General features: G+C 40.2%; 2 protein-coding genes, 1 long non-coding RNA gene and 1 pseudogene across 9 annotated transcripts; 2 read left to right on the top strand and 2 right to left on the bottom strand.

The window, feature by feature from the left end:
- The first annotated feature begins 278 nt into the window (after positions 1–278).
- Positions 279–15,789, top strand: LOC133740019 (exosome complex component RRP41 homolog). 7 transcript variants are annotated; one of them, XM_062167850.1, is made up of 15 exons: positions 282–574; positions 694–796; positions 1,316–1,427; positions 2,933–2,994; positions 3,091–3,137; positions 3,219–3,279; positions 3,432–3,470; positions 3,603–3,670; positions 3,807–3,885; positions 3,987–4,023; positions 4,611–4,727; positions 4,846–4,931; positions 5,069–5,158; positions 5,258–5,317; positions 5,461–5,660. In XM_062167850.1, exons 4-14 carry the CDS (start codon positions 2,941–2,943, stop codon positions 5,303–5,305), a joined length of 726 nt encoding a protein of 241 aa, XP_062023834.1. In that variant the 5' UTR covers positions 282–574; positions 694–796; positions 1,316–1,427; positions 2,933–2,940; the 3' UTR covers positions 5,306–5,317; positions 5,461–5,660. The 7 variants fall into 7 exon arrangements, with proteins under 7 accessions (XP_062023836.1, XP_062023837.1, XP_062023835.1 ...); XM_062167848.1 differs by having other exon boundaries at positions 691–796; XM_062167849.1 differs by having other exon boundaries at positions 282–589; positions 691–796.
- LOC133737400 (endoglucanase 24-like) lies at positions 5,315–7,971 on the top strand (annotated as a pseudogene).
- On the bottom strand, positions 15,208–15,929 carry LOC133740021 (uncharacterized). Its single transcript, XR_009860984.1, has 2 exons — positions 15,808–15,929; positions 15,208–15,537 (listed from the first exon to the last, which is right to left on the bottom strand). It is a non-coding gene; the product is annotated as an uncharacterized LOC133740021 (long non-coding RNA).
- Positions 15,930–16,505: 576 nt separating this feature from the next.
- On the bottom strand, positions 16,506–18,743 carry LOC133739728 (prunin 1 Pru du 6-like). Its single transcript, XM_062167519.1, has 4 exons — positions 18,199–18,743; positions 17,769–18,097; positions 17,182–17,658; positions 16,506–17,092 (listed from the first exon to the last, which is right to left on the bottom strand). The coding sequence occupies exons 1-4, from the start codon at positions 18,716–18,718 to the stop codon at positions 16,685–16,687; spliced, it is 1,734 nt and encodes a 577-aa protein (XP_062023503.1). The 5' UTR covers positions 18,719–18,743; the 3' UTR covers positions 16,506–16,684.
- Between the last annotated feature and the right edge of the window lie 2,409 nt (positions 18,744–21,152).

The following is a 21,152-nucleotide window of genomic DNA, read 5'->3' as shown; positions in this document are numbered from 1 at the left end:
GGTCTTGTGCTCGTATCTCTTGGTGTGCTGTGTTTATTTGTGTTTTCGACTTCACATATTGACTGATTGTAAAAAAAAAAAAAACTATTATTGCACAAAACCCCTCTATCTCGTCAATGCCTTTGATTTATGGGAAGAAATATTTTGCTTGATTCATCGTTGGTTTGTTTTGAATATTATTGGTTAACAACATAACAAGTGAACGAATTTGTAAATCTTATTAAAACATTGAACGATATGACCTCTTTGATAAGCACATCAAGAATCATAACTGAACTCTCTGGCCCATAATTGAATTTTTCTCTAATTATGATCTAATTTTCTCCTCAAATACCCAAGAGGCCAAGACCAATCACCTCCATACTAGTTAAAACTTTTAAGATTTAATAAACTTTTGTATTAAGAAACTGCCATTTTTCCCGGGTATAAAAGATCCGTCATGAGCCGGCAGCCTCACTCTCGCCGCGCTCGCTCTCCTCCTGTCAGCGATTTCTGTTCGATATTCATATTGAGCCGAGGTCATCATCAGCGTGGTGCTTCTATCGATTTCCCAAGTTTGAGAAATCTTGTTCGAGTGAGTTGTTGACAGGTCTCAATTGGCCTAAGGATCCATTTGTTCTATTTTGCCTCTCTCTCTCTCTTTGCAAAAAGGAAAAGGGAATGCTGATGGGCGTTGTTTTATTGAAACAGTAGGCCTACTCCTACTGCTTGCCTTGTCAATTACTCGCTCAGTTTTGACAGCCGCAGAAGGAAACGAAAATCTGGGTTGCTCTTCTCAATCAATCAAATTGTCGAGGTATAGACTCTGCTCTGTCTCTGTATATGATCGATTCATTGCATGTGCTCTGTATTATTTGCGTTCTGGACATTGGTTCTCTGCTTTCCCATTTTCCGGATTTGCCGTAAATTTTGGTGCTCATTTTTAGCTGAAATCTGTTTGATTCATGAAATTTTGATGAATTTGCTTCTCTCTCTTTCTTACTTGCTTTGCCTCCAATATTAGCCATTACTGATAGTTACAAAAGTGATTGGATTAAAAGAATGTTTGTATTTTCATATCTATTGCGACTTTGTTTATTGGTCTCTGGTGGCTGAAACTTTGATTTCTGTAGTCCAAAATGTATTTAAGTTCCATTCTTTACAATCAGCAGTAAGACTGAACTAATGTATATTACATTTGAGAAAACTTAAGGAGGAGAGTTGTGTATTACATAAGCATTAATTACCTAAGTACATTTATTTAGGTTTCATATCATTGCTGGAATGGCTCTCATTTGAGCTTCTGAGTTATTCATGAATTTTGTTTTTGTTACAGGAAGGGCGCTGCGTGCATGTCATCAAAAGAGACTTGGGTGAGCCAGACATAATTGTCAGGGAGCTATTGCGGCCTGGGGGCTATCTGAAATTGATTGATTTGGTTCTTGAGGGTAAGCAATCACGTTACCCTATTCTAGAATTGTGTGCAATGAAAGTTGTTTGCTTTAATTTCAATACTTCTTCATAGTTTGCTGCTAAAATTGAATGAAAGTACTATATCAGCCTATTGTTTTCTTATTATTAGCCTCTTTGTCCATTAGGAATATTAAGGCAAAAGCGATGCATTGACTGAAATTTAATTACTGTTAATCAGTTGAATGAAACCCCTGGCCTCCATTAGGCATAGTTAGGCAAAAATAGACAAGCTTGCAAAAAGCATGTTGACCTTTTTGCATCTCGACAAAAGATTTGGTGTTTTTCCTGATAAAGAGGAGTGCATTCAAGTACAAAAAAAATGCTGATGCCCCTTTAAGCATTAGAGAAAATTTTGTTACAGATGTCTACATAATCTTTGAAGCGTACAATGATATTAAATCAAAGTTTCACCGTTCAATTTTCGTTTCCAATTTATGATGTTTAGCATATACATACATGTATGAAAAAATAATGGTTGACTTAGTAATGGTTCTTATATCAGTTGGGTGCCAAAATAAGCAATCATCCTCAATTGTGTCAAAGGAAGTGGTGATTATGACTATTCCTTTAATATGTTAAGGAAAGTCTTATCATGGAAAAGAAATGACATCAAATGATGAGGAAAATACAAAATCAATACCAAAAAGAATAAGCAAAGTAGGAGAACTAATTTCAATTGTACAATATGTGAATGACAACGTTCTGTGACCACTTTACCGAGTCTCTAGCCTCTTTATTGGTTCTAGGTAAACCATGAGTAATGTACTGTGTTATGATTGGATATGAAAATTATCTCATAAGATCACCTGATTTCACTTTTGCAAACAGTCGAGGAGTCCCAGCTGACCGTGAATGAGCTTAAAGGATTAGACCAATTGGTGTGGAATTGGCAAGATTTTTTTAGTACTTTTGCGGGGATTTTCTTTCTTGAATTTTTCCCCACATTGTCTTAACCACCAGCCTAAGCACTCACTTAGTTACCATAGTACTTAACTCAGTTCAGTACTATGACCAATTGGTTGAGATACCAGATTTTAAAAAACAACACCGTTGTAGATATATAAAGTATCTAATGTTTGTAAATGTGATATTATTAAGCTGAACCATATTGATAATATACCCACCGCATCGCGCGGGCAGCATTACCTAGTTGGAATGAATTTTGAGTCTTACATAACCCTTACTGGCATATGTCGTTTATAAGAAACATAGGTTTGTTTGGGAATAAATTTTGCATAAAGTCAGAAACTTTGGTGCAAGATGAAGTAATGCAGCATTAACATTAACTTCATGTGATTTTGACCTTTGAACGGATTTTCTAGAGTTGAAATGCTAGACTAAGACCTTAGAAACTACTAGTAAAATAGGATGTTCTTACTGTAATGAAGCCATTGTGGATTAATTGTCGAAGTTTGCAGTTTGGTTTTCTGATGTTACATCTTAGATGATGATTGGCTTTTTTACTATTATCCCTTTTTAGACCAACAGATGGAGTTCGTCAGCCCTGAAGATCTTCGTTTAGATGGTCGTCGTCCCACGGAAGTATTTGTCTATCTTTTGATTTTCTTTTATGTTAAATTTTATCTGTGTTCATTTATTTTTTGAGTTGATTAATCTTAGTTTTCCATTTGATTCCAGATGAGGCAAATTCGAGCAGAGATTGGTGTTGTAGCCAAAGCCGACGGGTTCTAACTACTAACCCTTGCTTCCTGTTTTTATAACTTTCTTTGATGTTGTTATTAATTCATCTTGCTATCAAATTTCAGTTCTGCTATGTTTGAGATGGGTAACACCAAAGTTGTTGCTGCTGTTTATGGCCCTAGAGAGGTTGGGTAACTTTTTTTTGGGTTTCTACTGCTGTAGTTATGTTACGAGCTAAAGTTATAGCTAATGCACACTCATTATTTATACTTCAAAATTCTTATCACATTTCAGTTGAATATTCATTTAAGCTATTTATGATTTACTTTGTCTTTCAGGTCCAAAATAGGAGCCAACAGCTGAATGCCAATGTGTTGGTAATCTATTTTGTCTAGACCACTGTCTATTAAACTAAACTAAACTTATATATGTGATGCTTGAGTATGTTAACTTAAGAGGCATTTATTAACTCAAAGTATATTGCTGTCTGTAATTGTTAATAAATATAGGTGCGATGTGAATACACCATGGCAAATTTTAGTACCGGAGATCGGATGAGAAAACCGAAGGGTGATAGGTTATATGTTCTATTCCCTTTCAGTCTTCAACCATATGCGCTTTAGATGATCTTCTATTTAAGTTTAGCATAACAGTGTTGTATCCATTACTAACTTAATAATTATAACTAATCTATGAGTCCTTGATGCTCTCAGGAGATCCACAGAGATATCTCTAGTTATTCGCCAAACCATGGAAGAATGCATTTTGACAAACTTAATGCCTTGGTCTCAGGTTTGTCTCAGCTTCAGTTGTATTATATTGGGAACTTTTCCTGTTTGACTTTGTAGTTTGTTCTTGTCTGAAGCCTTGTACCTTATGCATGTTTTTTGCAGATAGACATTTTTGTGCACGTTCTCCAAGCAGATGGAGGTAGATATCAATGCTTCTATGCAGTCCTATAAGTCCTGTTGATAAAATGTACATTCAGATTTTGTAATGTGTAGGCTGCTCTTTTTCTTTCTGTGTATGCTTGCCTGATCCTCTGTTATCCAGTATTTAGTAGATTCAGGCTTATTCGCTGAGAAAAAGAGGCTGTTCACTAGTTTGCTTTGTAGTGCTTCTGTTTAAGGCAGTTCTTGACTTAAGGGTCAAAAGTTTGCTGAGAGTTGACCGATTTTTATTGTTGTTTTTCCATTTTATTCAAATGGGACTGTTCCCAAAGCACTTTCTATGTATCACTTTGAATTTAATTACTAGAAAATGCTACTGGATTTGAAGCGGAGTACTTCTGTTTAAGGCAGTTCTTCTTAAGGGTCAAACTATGCTGAGAGTTGACCGATTGTTATTGTTGTTTTTGCACTGTATTCAAATGGGACTGTTCCCGCACGTTCAGTGTATCACTGAATTTAATTACTAGAAAATGCTACTGGATTCGAAGAGGCTGCTCTCTGGTTTGATTAAGAATTAGAAGATCTATCTGTGAGCTAAATTATTTAATTGATTTTTTTTTTTGGCAGGAACTAGATCTGCATGTATCAATGCTGCAACCCTGGCCCTTGCAGACGCTGGAATTCCAATGCGGGATATCGTTACTTCGTGCAGTGCTGGGTACCTTAATAGCACACCTCTACTTGGTAATATTCACTTAAATTTCTATTTTACTGAGAATATATTTTGTTGGGGTCCCTATAATGCCTTCATACTAGTCTGACACAACAGATTTTTAAGACCTTATTTTTATTGGCTAGACAGATTTAAACTATATAGAAGATAGTGCTGGAGGCGCTGATGTCACTTTAGGAATTATGCCGAAGTTGGACAAAGTGACTCTTCTTCAGGTTCTTAAAATCATAATCTGTTATCTGATCTTCTCTTCCCAACTTTAAGTTACAATAACTGTATTAGTTAACATCTTGGGCATCTCATTCGGTGCCTTCTGCTGTAAACCACTCATTTGTGATATTATTCAATGCAGATGGATGCTAAGTTGTCGTTGGATACTGTTGAAAATGTAATGCAACTTGCAATCGAAGGCTGCAAGGCAGTTGCAGATTACATTAGAGAAGTAAGCGGTTTTCATTTTTTGTTTTTTTTTTTTTTTTCCCAAATGACAAGTTATCCATTGTCATGTGGATGAACACTGCTTATTGAGTACTTATGACAGATATTATTGGAGAACACAAAGCAATTGCAGTATCGTCGAGGAACATAGTTTCATAGCATGGTAAGGTGATCATTGATCAAACATTCTTTGTTAATTGTTAAGGAAACATGAACTGTATGACAACAATTTTATCAAGTTCTAACAATCGCTCACAAGTCCAATTGCACTTTTTTATAATTTTCTGTTTTGTGATCTACTTTTAGGCTGGCTACTCTATGTAGATGTGGCGTACTCTATGGAAGCAAGCTTGGAAGTGAACCACACTTGGTTGCTGTACTCTTGTTTTCGATTTTGAAAATAGTAACATGGCGGAAATTGGTTAATTTCAATGACTGAAAAATCTAAAAAATTGGTGAAATATCGCCAATAATTTTGTTTTTTTAATGTCACTATTTAACTGACCTACCAAGTTGATATTATGTGATTTTCTCAAAATTTCCGGAAATCTTGCCGATATCGACGAAATCCTGAAAATATTAGACTAATGTCGCGAAATTAGCATTTGTTCAGAAAATAAACCAACCAAAATTTCAAGGTTGGGTTTTTAACCTCTGTGAACACCAAACGAATGAAAGGCTTTTGCCACATCCAACCAAATTGACACTCAGTATTTAGGTAGCTTGGATTAATTGTTTACAATCATAGACGTCCTTTGAGTTCAGTTTGCCACCGAAGATGAACCAATTATCTGAATCTTTATATGAGTGGATGGTGGGCTATATACACTTTTTCACCTCCAAGTCCGTGACTTGCATGATACAATGAATCGTCTTCATCAAGCTTTATGCTCCGTAGTCCCTATAGATACAAACATAAATTTGTCCACAGATTGCTACGTCCAAAATGTGTCTCAATAGTACAAAAATTGCCCCACTATTGAACCAATGCAAACAATGTCATGACATTGATATTTCATTTTTTTAAAATTTTTTTTAGGGTCTTAACCTTGTTTCCATGGAATAATAGGTTGGGGATCCAATTATAGACCACAATTGCTGGGAAAGACCAGAAGACATGGGCACAGCCAGGACTGTATATGCCGTGGACTCGCCGAATCCAGCTTCTGATGTTGCTGGTGAGACAGCTGCGGCGCTGGCAGCTTCCTCAATGGCATTCCGATCATCTGACCCTGGTTGTGCAGACACATTGTTGCATAAAATGCCATGAAGGCCTTCGAGTTTGTTGATACTTACAGAGGAGCTTACAGTGATAATGCCAATGTTAGAGATGGTGTCTGCCCATTTTACTGTGATTTCGATGGTTACCAAGTAAGTACTAAATCTCAATACTTAGCTCCAAATAGGATATTAATTCATTACTCTATGCTTAATAATATTGTTAACAAATCACTTTGGTCAATCACAACCTTTGTTTAATGATGACTAAGCATAATATAATGAGATAACTACATGTTTCCAATCACCCTTTTTTCATTTCCCCAATCTCAGTTTCTCTCTCATACATCTTAAATTACATGCAACGCATCCAAATATCACGGTCTTTATAATCTGTCACTGCGTTTTGTTAGGAAAAAAATTTATGTGTAGTGATTAAGACTTCATTCCTACACAAGAAAACGTCCAGTTTGAACCCCCTAGTCTTCAACTATTGCTTGACAAAAAATTTTGTGTAACGTTTGACAGGACGAATTGCTATGGAGTGCAGCCTGGCTGAGGAGAGTCACTCAGGATGGTGGTTACCTTGACTACATACAAAACAATGGCAAAACTCTTGGTGCAGAGGACAATATAAACGAATTTGGTTGGGACAACAAGCATGCTGGCCTCAATGTTCTAATCTCCAAGGTTAGGTGATCAAGCTTCCCAGATTATTATAGGAATCTCTACGATATAAATGATGTGATTTCATGATGAACCTTTTCCCTTTATTTTCCAGGAAGTCCTGGAAGGCAACATGTACAACCTTGAATCGTACAAATCGTCGGCTGATAGCTTTCATGTGCACATTAATACCGGAGTCATCATCCTCCCACATCGAGTACACTGCAGCCGGTCTCATCTACAAGCCAGGAGGCAGCAATGTGCAACATGTAACTTCCATTTCATTCCTACTACTAGTTTACGCCAATTACCTTGCACGAACCTCGCAATCCCTCAACTGTGGAAACATAGATGTCAGTCCAACAACGCTTCGCCAAATCGCCAAAAAGCAGGTTAATTGATTACATTTTGGGTGATAATCCAATGGGTTTGTCATACATGGTCGGATACAGTGACCATTATCCGCAGCGAATTCACCACCATGGATCTTCTTTACCATCTATCAAGGATCATCCCCAACCCATTGCTTGCAAGGAAGGCTCAGTGTACTTCAATTCGTCAAACCCTAACCCTAATCCCCTTGTGGGAGTCCTGATAGGAGGACCTGGAGAAGATGATGCCTATGAGGATGATCGCGTTGATTTTAGGAAGTCCGAACCGACCACATACATTAATGCACCATTTGTTGGTGTTTTGGCATACTTTGTGGCTAATCCCAGTCCAAACTAGCAGAAATTGATACTAGTCAAACACAGGTCAATTTTGTAAATAAACCACATGATCATGATTTGAAACATAGGGAAAGAAAATGAATGTCTCTCATATTGAGAGCCAAGAGTGAAGAGGCGTGTTATTGAGAGTTCCATACTCATATGTTATAGGTTTTTGAGGTTTTTGTGATCACAGAAGTAATTTCTTTGTGACTTTTTACAGATAATAAAAAAGAGTCGTTCCTTTTTATATTCTTGTTCTAGTTTTGAGACAATAAAATGAAGGATTTGAAGTTTAACATATATCATGCATGGCTGATTAGTGTTCTTTACTAAACTATTAATTAACGCAGGAAATGTTTGATTCTTGATCGAGGAATGTTACAAACTTTCCTAAATTGCCTGTTCATGTGTATATTTTATATCTTTTTATCATTCAATGTTCCAAATTAAGACAATCCAATTACATATAGTTCCCTAGACAAGCACAGTAAGCTACATGTGGAATATTTGAAAATTGGATCGACAAGATGACCAGAAAAAATGCACATGAATTAAGAATCTTCATATTTATATGCTGTTGGCTCAGATCATGAAATTTTTATCTTGGCTCAGATCGATTAGGTGCTTAATTGTCCGACTCAGCATGCACATGAAAGCTCCTATATATGAGTCTTGTGAACAATATACTGGCCATGTTTTTAGAGAGTTTTCGAAGAGTTTGGAGCATACCAATCAAAGACAAGAAAACTCTGACACCAATTATGTTTTTAACGAGTGACCAAGTTATGCTTATTTGAGAGAAAAAAAAACGTTCTCTTCTCTCTCTAGCTAAGGCGACGGAGAGTTAGGGTTTCAGCCTCGTCGGAGTGGGGCGCTTGTGTCCTTGTGGACGGCGGTTTGGTTATCCGAATGTCCTGGTTCCCTCCTTTAGTTTTAAAAGTGTGGGATCTTGTTACACAAAAACTTTGCATGATGGAGGAGATGATTGGAGGTTTTGGTAGAAAGCTTGCGCTTAGGGAGGAGGACGCGGTGGAGGTTGTTCTCCCTCAAAAGCGGCTGAAGCAGCAGCCAAATCGTTTTTTTCTTGTGGGTGAATTGCTAACTGATAAGCAATATCGAATGGATTCATTGATCAGCACCTTGCGCAATCTTTGGATTCCGGATTCGTCCCCCTCAGATCGTTCCAGATTGGTTGTTTGTCAACTTGAGGGGAGTCGCAGACTTCTATTTTCCTTCACTTATGCGTCTGATCTGCATTGGGTAGTTACTAGAGCACCGTGGTCCTATGAGCGGGCTCTATTTGCGGTGGCGGTGACTGATGGCATGGTGGATCCTCTTACGGTTTCTCTGCAAACTCAATACTTCTGGATTAGGATTCGTGGGATTCCACCACTCTACATGGACGATGTTACTGGACAAGGGATTGGTGAAGCAGTGGGTGTTTATGTCCGAACATGGAAGGATAGAAACGGCAGTTGTTTGGGAAGATTCCTCCGTGTTCGAGTCGGCATTGATGTCAAGAAACCGTTGAGCAAGGGGGTCTGTATCCCGGGGGCAGCATGGTCAGGAAATAAGCTTTTTGAGTTGGAATACGAAAGATTACCACATTTCTGTCTGTTCTGTGGATTACTCTCTCATACTGGGTTTAGCTGCTCGCGCCGGTTGTCGGGGGAGATTCCAGAACCGAAGTACGACGTACTCCTGAATGCAGAAAGAAAGGAGGCCTGGCTGGCGAGGAAAGAACAAGAGGAGGTGGAGATGCAGCCAGGGGGCTGTGGTACAAGATTCGGCCTTCATCCGGCTAAACATACTGGATGGTCTATGGCGGCACCGGATTTTCCGACGATCGGGCTGACAAGGACCCGGGAGGAGTGGGAGGAGAATTCCGGCCAACTGGGACCTAGAGATGAGAATGACATGGAGGTAGTGGTAGAGAGTACAGAGGAGGGGCGCACCAGTGAGCCAAACCATAAGAGGAGGAAGCTAGAGGTGGAGCGGGGGACGACGACGGCGGAGGGGCTCACGGAAGTTACTATTATGGATTGTTCTTCTTTGGGGGAGGCAGTATTGTCGAGCTCGGTGATAGCACAATCATCACTTAAGGTCCCACTTCCGGATATTCATCCATTGTTTGTGGATCAGGTTTTAATTCAAAAGCAGTCACAGTCGGCTGATCCCTTAATTAAGGAGTTGATTAGGAAGGGGAGTAAGGGTACAGCTGGAAAGTCAAAGGAAGTGGGGTCGGGTAATTATCAATCCATGCAAAAGCCTTTGAAGGATGGCCAGAAATGTTCCATGATTGATGACCATAATGAAGTCCAAAATGGGATTCGACCAAGTGGGGGACAGGGAGGGGCCAACCTGTCTCCATCAACCAAGAGGCCTATTGGGAAGATTCTAGAATGTTCCAAGAAGTCCAAGAAGGCTAGTAAGAAGGGGTTCTTGGTGCGAAAACTCCCTAGCTCTCCGAGTCGGAATTTACCTTTGAGTCTTGGACGTACTCTAAAACGTTCCTCCGTGATGGGTCCGCCACTGACCCATCACGAGAAATGAATCTGCTATGTTGGAACTGCCAAGGAATTGGGAATCCTTGGACAGTTAGAGGTCTTAAAGGGCTTGTGTCCCTAATTCATCCCAATGTAATTTTCTTGTCGGAGACTAAGTGTTCTGTAGCTGAAATGGTTGAGGTTCGGTGTCAACTTGGTTGGCGTAACGCGTTTGCGGTGCCTTGTAAATTTCAACAGAAAAAGAGTGGAAAGGGTGTGAGTAGAGCTGGAGGGTTGTGTCTTATTTGGAATGATGATGTCCCGGTTTCTCTTCGGAGCTATTCTGGAAATCATATTGATGTCCAGATTGGCAAGGCCTCTGACCCTAAACGATGGAGATTTACCGGGATTTACGGCCACCCCAAAGTGGAGGACCGCCATCGTACTTGGACGCTTCTTAAAACTCTTGGGTTGCAGTGTAATTTGCCTTGGGTTATTGGTGGAGACTTCAATGAGATTATGTTTAATAGTGAGAAAGAAGGTGGTCCAGTTAGATGCGAACGACAAATGGACGGCTTCAGGGACTTTGTTGAGATCTTTTCTCTTAAGGAGTTATCCTTTACGGGTCCGAGCTTTACTTGGAGAGGGAAGCGTTGTGGCGAATGGATTAAGGTCCGGCTTGATCGATTTCTTATTACTAATGGGTGGTCTGATTTGTTCCCAGTTTCTAGGGTGATTCACCAATCCCCTAATAAATCTGATCACCTTCCAATTTCGTTGGAAGTTCGGGAATGCCGATCACAAAGGAAAAAGAAGCGAAGGAAGAGGTTCCGCTTCGAAGAACTTTGGCTCCGAGATGAGGAATGCACTAGAGTTGTTGAGAGGGGCTGGAGTTGGTCTGGTGGGAGTGATGCTGTTTCTAGGGTTTGTGGGAAAATCAATGAAACACGTCGTGTGTTACAAGATTGGAGCGACGTGAAGTTTGGGTCTTTGGGTAGGAGTATTAGTGAGATTAGAGAACAGTTGGCTACTTTCTACGACTCTTCTTTCTCTTCCCCACCGGATGACACAAGGGTTGCTCTTGAAAAGAAGCTGGATGAACTTTTAAAGCTTGAACAAGATTTCTGGAATCAAAGAGCGAAGGTTTTCTGGTTAACGGAAGGTGATCTGAATACCCGCTTTTTCCACCAAAGGGCTAGTAACAGACGGAAAAAAAACCGGTTGAAAGGGCTATTCAATGATTCTGGGGATTGGTGCACGAAGGATGGGGAGGTTGAGGAGATTGTCTTGTCTTATTTTCGCTCCTTATTCACGACTTCTCGGCCTCAGGGCTGTGCTGAGGTAGCTTCTTTTTTGCCTCATTATATTACTGACGAGATGAACGAGATGCTTTCAGGTATTATTACAAGTGAAGAGGTGTATCGAGCTCTCAAGCAAATGCACCCGGGAAAGGCACCTGGCCCTGATGGATTTGCACCGTGTTTCTATCAACGGTTTTGGCATGTTGTTGGGAGCGATGTAACTGAGGCCATACGGTGCTTCTTGAATTCAGAGGTTCTGATGAGGCATGTTAACCACACAAATGTCACCCTTGTACCGAAGGTGAAGGAAGTTGAATACATGAACCAACTTCGTCCCATCAGTTTGTGTAATGTTCTGTATAAGTTGGGTTCAAAGGTCCTCTCCAACAGGTTGAAGCCGCTATTGCCAGCTCTTATTTCACCTTATCAGAGTGCGTTTGTGCCCGGACGTTTAATTTCGGATAATTCCCTTGCTGCTTTTGAGATCTCACACTTTCTAAAAAAGCGTAGAAGAGGACTGGTCGGCTATGGGGCTCTCAAGCTCGATATGAGCAAGGCCTATGACCGTGTTGAATGGGTGTTTTTGGAACAGGTTCTGAATAAGCTAGGGTTCAGTCCCATTTGGATTGGTTGGATTATGCGATGCGTTCGGACTGTCTCTTACTCCTTCATAGTAAATGGTGATCCAAGAGGCCATATTGTACCTACGAGGGGACTCAGGCAAGGAGATCCAATTTCCCCTTACCTATTCCTATTGTGTGCGGAAGCATTGTCTAGAATGATTATTCGAGCTGAGGAGTCTAGCTCTTTGCATGGGGTTCAAATTTGCTCAGGTGCACCTACAATCTCTCATCTCTTCTTTGCTGATGATTCGTTTATCTTCTTTAAGTCAGAATTAGAGGAATGTTATGTGCTTAAGGAGATCTTTGGGTCCTATGAAAGAGCGTCTGGCCAACTCATCAATTATCAAAAGAGTAGTGTGTCTTTCAGCAAAAATGTGAAACGAGACAAACAAGACGTTCTTGCTGCAGCTCTGGAGGTGGTACGGGTTGATAAACACGACAAATACCTGGGATTACCTACTGAGTTGAGTTATTCCAAGACCGAGGCCTTTAGCTTCCTCACTGAACGGGTCCGGAAGAGAACACAGGGATGGAGAGAAAGGACGTTGAGCGCCGCTGGTAAGGAAGTTATGTTAAAGGCAGTGGTGCAATCCATTCCGACCTATGTAATGAGCTGCTTTGAACTCCCTAAACACCTTTGTTTCGAAATGCACCGGCTTATGGCTAGGTTTTGGTGGGGGGACAAGATTGATGACAAAAAAATCCATTGGTTGGCTTGGGAGAGATTGTGTGTTCCCAAAACAGAAGGTGGTCTTGGATTTCGAAACATGGTTCATTTCAACCAAGCTTTGCTCGCGAAGCAAGGTTGGAGAATTCTTCAGTCACCGGATTCATTGGTAGCTAGGTTGTACAAAGCTCGGTATTTCCCGCGGTGTGACTTTCTGGATGCTGTAGTGCCAAAAGGGGCCTCGTATGCATGGCGTAGTATCATGCATGGCAAAAATCTGTTACGTAGAGGGGTGAGATATAGGGTTGGCAATGGAGCACATATTTCTGCATGGCGGGACCCGTGGGTTCCACTACCCATACATTTCAAACCATTTTCCTCTCCAGCTGTGGGCTATGAAGAATTGAGAGTATGTGACTTAATGGTGGAGAACGATTATGAGTGGAATGTTCCACTTTTGGAAGCTTTATTTACACCACTGGAAGTTGGCATAATTGCAAGTATCCCTCTAAGCCTTAGAGGAGCAAATGACAGCTTGATATGGCACTATGATAAGAGAGGAAACTATGGAGTGAAAAGTGGATATCATTTGGCCCGCCTTGATGATGGTAGATCTGACCGGGCTTCTAGTTCAAATGGGTCTTATGGGATTAATGCTACTTACTGGAAGATAATTTGGGGGGCCAACATCCCACCTAAAGTGCGTGTGTTCGTATGGAGACTACTCAGAGGCATTTTACCTACAAGAAGAGCTCTCTCCCATAAGGTTAGTCTTCTTGATAGTAATTGTCTTTTTTGTAATCATGCATTAGAAGATGGATTACACTTATTCAGAGATTGTGATGTTACCACATGCTTTTGGGTGTGTACCAAATTGGGTCTTTTGGCCAAGAAGGTGGAGGCTTCATGTGTGGAGGATTGGGTGTTGAACGTCATTGATAAATTGGATGGTAACCAACGTTGTGCTTTTTTCATGGCACTCTGGGTCATATGGTCTGAAAGAAATAATGTCTTGTGGAACGGAAATTTCTTCTGTGCTTCTAATGCTGCTCAATGGGCTAGTAAATTTCTTGAGGAATATCAGCAACTTCATGTGCATGGAAATGCGAAAGGTAGAAGGGAAAAGTCCAAATGGCAGAACCCCCCTAGTGGGCGTCTGAAAGTGAATGTGGATGGGAGTTACCGGGCTGATCATGGTGATGGTGGAGTGGGAGTTGTGATACGTGATGAAAATGGTATGTGTTTGTCAGCTCTGGCTCGATATTTCCCACATGCTTCATCTGCTCTACATATGGAGGTTGAAGCTTGTAGGGCTGGGCTTTTATTGGCAATCCATCAGGACATGACCGTTATTGATATTGAGAGCGATTGTTCCCTTGCTGTCACTGCTATACAGCGTGAGGTGGAAGATAGATCTGACATTGGGCGAATTATCGATGATTGTAAGTCATATTTGACATCTTTTCACTCAAGTCAGGTTAGCCACATCTTCCGTGAAGCAAACGGTGTGGCCAACAGGTTAGCGCACCTTGCTAGTTTTAATTATATTTCTGATGTTTGGTTAGATGAGACTCCTGTTATTATTCGGGATGTTCTCTATGAGGATGTTTGTAATCTTTCTAATGTCGCTCGGGGTTCAGGTATTATGTCCCCCCCGTTGCAAAGTTTTAATTCAATAAATGGAATCGGGCGTGGGGCTGAGCCTCCCAGCTAGGCTGGGTTCCAAACCCTTTTCAAAAAAAAAAAAAAAAAAAAAAACTCTGACACCAATCAATCAACATAAAAGCATGGTTTTCACTTTATTAATTGATTAGTTTTCTTAAATTATACGTGTGCTTCATACCCCCTTTAAAGTGGTTGGGGGGGGGGTGGGTGTTGAGAATTAGGTAGTTGTTTGGGATTGATAATTCGGTACTTAATACTAGTTGCACAAGTTTTCTAACAATTCCACATGTGTCACCAAGTGTACTTACCTTAAAAACTAGCATTTATTACTTTTATTGAATTTTCGAGACAACTTTGGATTCGTCTATGACCCATTAACGTATCAATAAAATCAATTTGATATAAAAATAGACCGACTCTATCAGGCACATAACCAGGAATTTAAGTTTGGGGTGCTAAATTTACCCTAACAAGATTTGTTTGCAATCATAATACATATATATTTGATACTAAAAGGAGGGGGGCTGCAGCAATACCTAGTCCCCTGTTCCGCCCTGAACTCCATACTCTAGTAGACTAGCTCAAACTAATGTACGATTTTACTGAGATCGTCTATTGCTGGGTTTCTTACTTGATTCATATATCAATATATGGGTACATACTTTCGGCCTTTATATTTTCATCTAGAAAAAGCTTAGCCTGTAGACCTCCAAATATCAGAATTGAGACAAATTTAATCAAGCAAAGGTAATCAAATTAAGCAAAGTACCATGAAACCAAAATCAATGAGTGGTGATGGATTTTTTTGCTACTTCCGTGCACTTTTCTCTTCATTCAGTTTAATATTTGCACGTTCAATGAAAACAAGGTTTTTTCCTCTTAGGAAAATCTCTCTACATGGCACACTAGAAGGTGCATCATATCCCAGTTCTGGGACTGACCCAAGCCGCGCTTCAACAGTTGTCAGGGGAGCACCAACAGTTCCAATCATAGGATGAACATTGCCAAGGGACGTAAAACACCCACCACAGCTTTCAGTAAGGCCTACACGATTTAACAAACTGATGAAATTTAGTTCTCTTCGTTTTTATATATATCTGGTTCTGATGTGTTGTGGTAGCTGATTTAGAAACTTGAGGTCATTTGAATGAGTACCAGAAAAGCATTCATACTGACATCTCATAGGTCAAACACATATACCATGAAATCATGAATACTTAACCTTGTACAATTTTCTTGATCTTCACTATGATTTAACTGATTCAAGTAATATTATTTGTATCTATTCATTATGTTATGCAGTGTTATATATACCATATCCTTCTGACAAATTCCTCCACATGCCTGGGCAAAGGTGCAGCACCAGACAAACATTATACGAACTTGTCCTCCTAGCTCTTGTTTTATCTACCACAAATAACACAGTTTGTTAAAATAACCCTGAATTAAAATATTCTTTTCTACTATAGAATCCGAACATAACTAGGTAATCTAGAACCTTCTCCTATTACAACTCTAGGACTAAACCCTAGTTTGAAGAGGCACACATGATGTCGACTTCCTTCAACATTTGGGTCTTAAAAGAAAATGAGATTTTTTCTTTTTTCTTTTTGGAAATAAATACTAAATATACTTACTATTAACAACTTCTAGCTACGATATTAGTTAATTCGAATTAGCCAATATACTGACTGAATAAATTACAATAAAATTTTGTGATAACTAATAGCAACAGAGAGTTCATTCTCCTAATTATTAGAGAATGACTAATAGCAATAGAGAGTTCATTCTCCTAATTATTAGAGAATGAATTACTAAAATAAGCAAGAGCATATCAAATGAGTTTACAAATAATTTCTTCAAACGAGCCTACGAAATCTCAATCATATCTTTGAGGATCATCAAAGGTCACTATGCATTTTTCTTGTTATCCGAGTGCTACGAAACCATACATGTATACATATGTGTACTCATATATTGAAAATTGGAGAGGAACCAACGCAAAGGAGAAAAAGAAAGAAATTTCATTAGAAAAGAGTAAAAGATTACAAGTACGGTTACTACTTATTAACTGAGTGCATTAGATCTCTAGTAGTACACGAGAGCCATACATAAAAGGCTTACTTTTATTCATTCTCTACCGCTTAGCTAGCAAGTACCACTTTAACACTACATGCCGCAACACATCTTTTTACATCTCATTTACTCCCACCAGTACCTGTGACTGGGAAGACCTTGAGGAGCTCAAGGCAAGGGTCTCCTGCCTGTTGTATTTGAGGTTCCTTGCCTGCTCACGGTCCATCTGGTAGGCGTTGGCGAGGACCACGTCGGGGAGTGCCCGCAAGACGGAGGTCCTGCCAGCCAGAGTGTTGATCATGGCATTGTCATCGGTCTTGAAGGCAATGTACTCGTATCCGTTGCTCATGGCCTTCTGCAACACGGCGTGGTTCTGTGGCACGACGAAGAGCTGTCCCTGGCGGACCTGGTCGTCCAAGATGGTCTCGCCGTTGTCGTTCACCACCTGAACCCTGGCGCTACCTCTGATGACATAGACGATCTCATGGGCATTCAAGTTCCAGTGTGGGCTGTGGATAGCATTCTGCATGTGCCATACCAGATAAAAATCATGATTAATTAATCAACGGGTAACTAAAATTAACTAGCAAACTGCATGCATAGAATACTGACGTTGTACAAGAAGCCTCTCTCAGCACTGAGGCGGAGGTGCCTGAGAATAGGCATGCTAAAGCTGTTGAGGGTGCTGATGCGACCGGCTTGCGGGCTGAAGACGTCAGCCATTGAAGGCTTGCCGATGTTCTGCTTGATCTTCATGTGGCAGAATAGCTCCTCAAGGCCATTCTGTCCCTGTTGTCCTTGTTGTCCTTGCAGTTGTCTTTCCTCCCTCTGTGACCGTGGTGGCTCGACAAAGTCGAGACGTCCCTGAACCCTAACAATCTGTGGCCTGTTGTCGTTCTGTCCCTGGAGCTGCTGGGCAGTCTGTTGGTCGATGTTGAGAGCGTCGGCGAGGAGCTGTGTCTCGAAGCCGGCAAAGATGTTGTTGTTGTTGTTTCCCTGCCGTTGCTGCCTGCTCCTTCCTTGTTGTCCTTGTTGTCTTTGGCCTTGTTGGTTGAACTCATCTTGTGGGTTACCAGCAAGATAAAATCGCTATAAATTGAGATTAAGCAGCAACCATTGAGTGAGTTAAGCATGTAATATAAATTGTTAACATTATGTCATTATGTATATAGTTTTAAAATGTTGGTAAAGCAGTGTACCCTTGGGTTTTGGTCAAGCTGATTGTGGTTATTGCCGATGTCTAAAAGAGTAACAAAAACAAGAGATCTGTCACCATCGTTGTGAGACCAGGTTGTGACTCCGGCGGGGATTGCGATAACATCACCTTCTTTGACGCGTCGCACCCTCTGGTGTCGGTCTAGCTGTTCAAAGTCTTGTTGTCCTTGTTGGCCTTGCTGTCCGAATTGTCCTTGTTGTCCTTGTTGGCCTTGCCGTTGTTGTTGCTGATCCTGTTGTTCTTCATCAGATTGCTCAGACTCCTCAAATGTCTCAGGACAGCCAGGAAATACCATCCCTAGATGACCCCTACCTACAGTAAAGTATCCAAAAATAGCAAGTTAAACACATATACTTAATCACCACAACGTGCAATTTACTGAATAACAAATAAACAACTGTTATGCACATTACCTTGTACAACGTACGCAAGCCTTGGAGTGTTAGTGTAAGAAGGCAAGTGAAGGCCATTACGCTCAATGGTGATTCTTTGAACAGCGACACCAGCGCACTGCAAGTCATCCTGGTTGTAGTCCCATGACTCAATCCGACCTGCTTCAGTCTCAATACGGTTGTCAGGCTCGCGGGCTTGAATCTGGTTCAGCTGGCACTCATTTTGCTGGCTGGATTGTTGGCGACTGGCTAAGCAGCCGTGGAAGAGAACAAGCAAGCAAAGAGAAAAGGCGAGAGCTAAATGCTTTGCCATAGTATTGATCAGTGGTAGATAGCTAGCTAGCTTTGGGTTGTGGTGAAGTGGCGAGTAGAGGGCGTCGGTATTTAAATTTATAGGAGAGAGGAGGACGTGAGGAGGAGAAAAGTACACATGACGTGTAAGGGATCTCATGCCATTCTTCTCTTTGCATGTTATCACTATTTCAAATTCATACACCTCATTTTTATACCTGGGCAGGTGGCTATTGGCTTCAGAGGACATACAAAGTGCCAAGAACAAGGTGGCAACCATGTGGGGTGGGGGGGGGGGGGGTGTACTGCCTTGAACCTGGTGCAGCGTAGGAAAAAGTTAATCGATCGAAGATATTAGATCTAATATGTTTCATGTTTGGTAAAGTAAATAGATTAGCAACCTGGATATTATATAATCTACACAGGCGAAATATAAGAACCTCACCATCTTGCAATAGCCAAAATCCATCCTCCATCCCTTTATGATTACTCAAGACTTGAAGCACATTACCCTCTTTAAGAATTCACATTCCAGCACTCTTATAAATTACTTTACTTGACGAAATTCAAAGTACCTCACTATTCTGGAAATTAATCACTGTAATCATCAAAACCATTACCTCACCTATCTACTTGTCCCATCTCATAGAAATTGAAAATGTAGTGCCATTATGCTTGAGTAAATGTGAGAACATCTCTTATATAGGCGAGAATGCAATGCTTTTGTATAAATGAGTTTATGTGTATAATATTCCAACCATAAGAGTATCGATTATATGGTAGATGAACAAAAAGCATAGAAAATATCAAGAAGTGCTATTCAATCATAGATAGAAACCCACACATAACAATTGAAAAGATCATGCCATCACTCTTCGAATTAATAGTGAATGTGACATGTAAAGTGATTTGTGCAACGCATTATGGAGTTGCAAATTTCTAATGAAGGCTTAGTATTTATACTACCCGGCCCTCACTGATTTTGATTTGGCTCTTCTTGCCAGATAAAGGATGGAGACTAGTGCAAAAGGCAATCTTTGAGCCCATGATCATTACTATTCCTCTCCATCTCGAAATACTGACTCTTGCTATTTGCTAACAGCACTAGTCAATCTATAACCATTGATTCCAATACTCAGCCCTTAGAGAACATGAGGGATTTCTTTCTTTGTGGAAACTAGTTTTTTGGGTTAGTTTGCTTCTTTAGCTACGATTAAACTGTTAGCAAACCAAGCATTAAGGACCCAATTATAGTGAGCAAAATGACTATTATGATGAAAAATAAACAAGGCCACAGTTTGCAAGTAGCTAAAACTGGAATTCACAATTTCAATTTCAAGCCGGTGGTTGTTGAACCTGTCACTAAGGAACTGCTTCCAAGTGGGCAGCATGAGAGAAACTGAGCTCAGCCGACTGCTTGATCGTCGGAGTACGTGGCCGGAATCGACAGTGGTTCACCTGAGTACGTGGCCGGATTACTGAAACCGTCGGTTGACACGTGATCAGTTACCATCTTCGTCTTTGTTGAATCGTTTCCAATTGCCTGGTTCTCACTGGTGGCTGTCGTTTTCGTTTCTTTGAATTTGCATTTTGTGGGACCATTTTCTTCTTAGGCCTTCACATCTGTTGTTTGAGCCGATATACAAATTGCGGAGGCCCAGAAAGGCCTAAAAATACAAAAATACAAAAAAAAAAAAAAAAAAAGACAAAAACAACTAGTTAGTTTGTGCATTCCCAATTCTTCTAGACCTAGCAATCTCATCAATGTCGGCAAGATAATCACATAACAGGGGGAAGAATCAAAAGTGATGAGGAGGAAGAAAAGAAGTGAAGAATGTGAAAGACGAGTTGGTCAAGCTCTTTGCTAAGCATGTTGGAAAATCGACTGAGCAAATTGAAGCGGACATTAGACGTCCAAAATATTTTAGTCCCAGCGAGGCAGTTGAATATGGCATCATAGACAAGGTACTGTACAATGAGAGGGGTCATAAAGACAGGGGAGTAGTTGCTGACCTGAAAAAGGCACAGCTTATTTGATGAAAGGAAGACTTGGAATGATTACTGGAATTAACACTCAGATGCAAGTTTATGAGATGACTGGCTTCTTCAGTACTGGAGCAAGAGTTTGCACCATTCACAAAAAAACCAGTGTTAAAGCCGCAAGTGGTACACAAAAGTGCAGCAAAGGAAGTCCATTATATATGCCTTAACTTGTATGATTCCCAAAGAATTTTGACTGTTTTCTGGGTTTGGTTGAATCTTACATGCACCAGAACTAGGCTTATGTGTAAAAACCGTTGAAAAGAAATTATGTTGTATTCAGCTTACAGTATTTGTTATTATTTGTATAATAACTAATTTTTTTTTTTTTTTATTTGTCAATCACACGGTGTCCTCAAAGGCTTCCTAGGCCCAGATACTAATTTGTATAATAACTAATTTTTAAAGAAGAAAAAAAATACAATATATATATATATATATGTACTATAGGAAATTAAAATAAGTACTTCACATCATCACTGTCACAGCTGCATCAAACTTTTTCGGTGTTCCGCCCTAATGCATCTACGACGTGCATTAATGTCAAAAATCAAATTTGAGAATTTGCGGGAAGTTTTGTATGGCGTGTATTTGCATCATTTAATATACTCTTTTACGGCATTTTTTTACATTAACAGCGCACT

Source organism: Rosa rugosa, chromosome 3 (assembly GCF_958449725.1).
Source record: "Rosa rugosa chromosome 3, drRosRugo1.1, whole genome shotgun sequence".
Lineage (NCBI taxonomy): Eukaryota > Viridiplantae > Streptophyta > Magnoliopsida > Rosales > Rosaceae > Rosa > Rosa rugosa.
The sequence above is the reverse complement of the archived record's forward strand: the minus strand, read 5'-3'. Positions and strand labels throughout refer to the sequence as shown.

What these genes read in the sequence shown, in the direction of transcription:
- LOC133739728 (XM_062167519.1), bottom strand. Translation starts at nt 18,718, where the DNA reads ATGTCCTCTGAAGCCAATAGCCACCTGCCCAGGTATAAAAATGAGGTG. An exon ending in AGCTTGACCAAAACCCAAGG is followed by an intron (nt 17,659 to 17,768) that starts GTACACTGCTTT and finishes CTCAATTTATAG; the next exon opens with CGATTTTATCTTGCTGGTAA. An exon ending in AGAGAGGCTTCTTGTACAAC is followed by an intron (nt 17,093 to 17,181) that starts GTCAGTATTCTA and finishes TGGCACATGCAG; the next exon opens with AATGCTATCCACAGCCCACA.
- LOC133740019 (XM_062167852.1), top strand. Translation starts at nt 2,941, where the DNA reads ATGGAGTTCGTCAGCCCTGAAGATCTTCGTTTAGATGGTCGTCGTCCC. An exon ending in ATGGTCGTCGTCCCACGGAA is followed by an intron (nt 2,995 to 3,090) that starts GTATTTGTCTAT and finishes ATTTGATTCCAG; the next exon opens with ATGAGGCAAATTCGAGCAGA. An exon ending in CGTTCTCCAAGCAGATGGAG is followed by an intron (nt 4,024 to 4,610) that starts GTAGATATCAAT and finishes TTTTTTTGGCAG; the next exon opens with GAACTAGATCTGCATGTATC.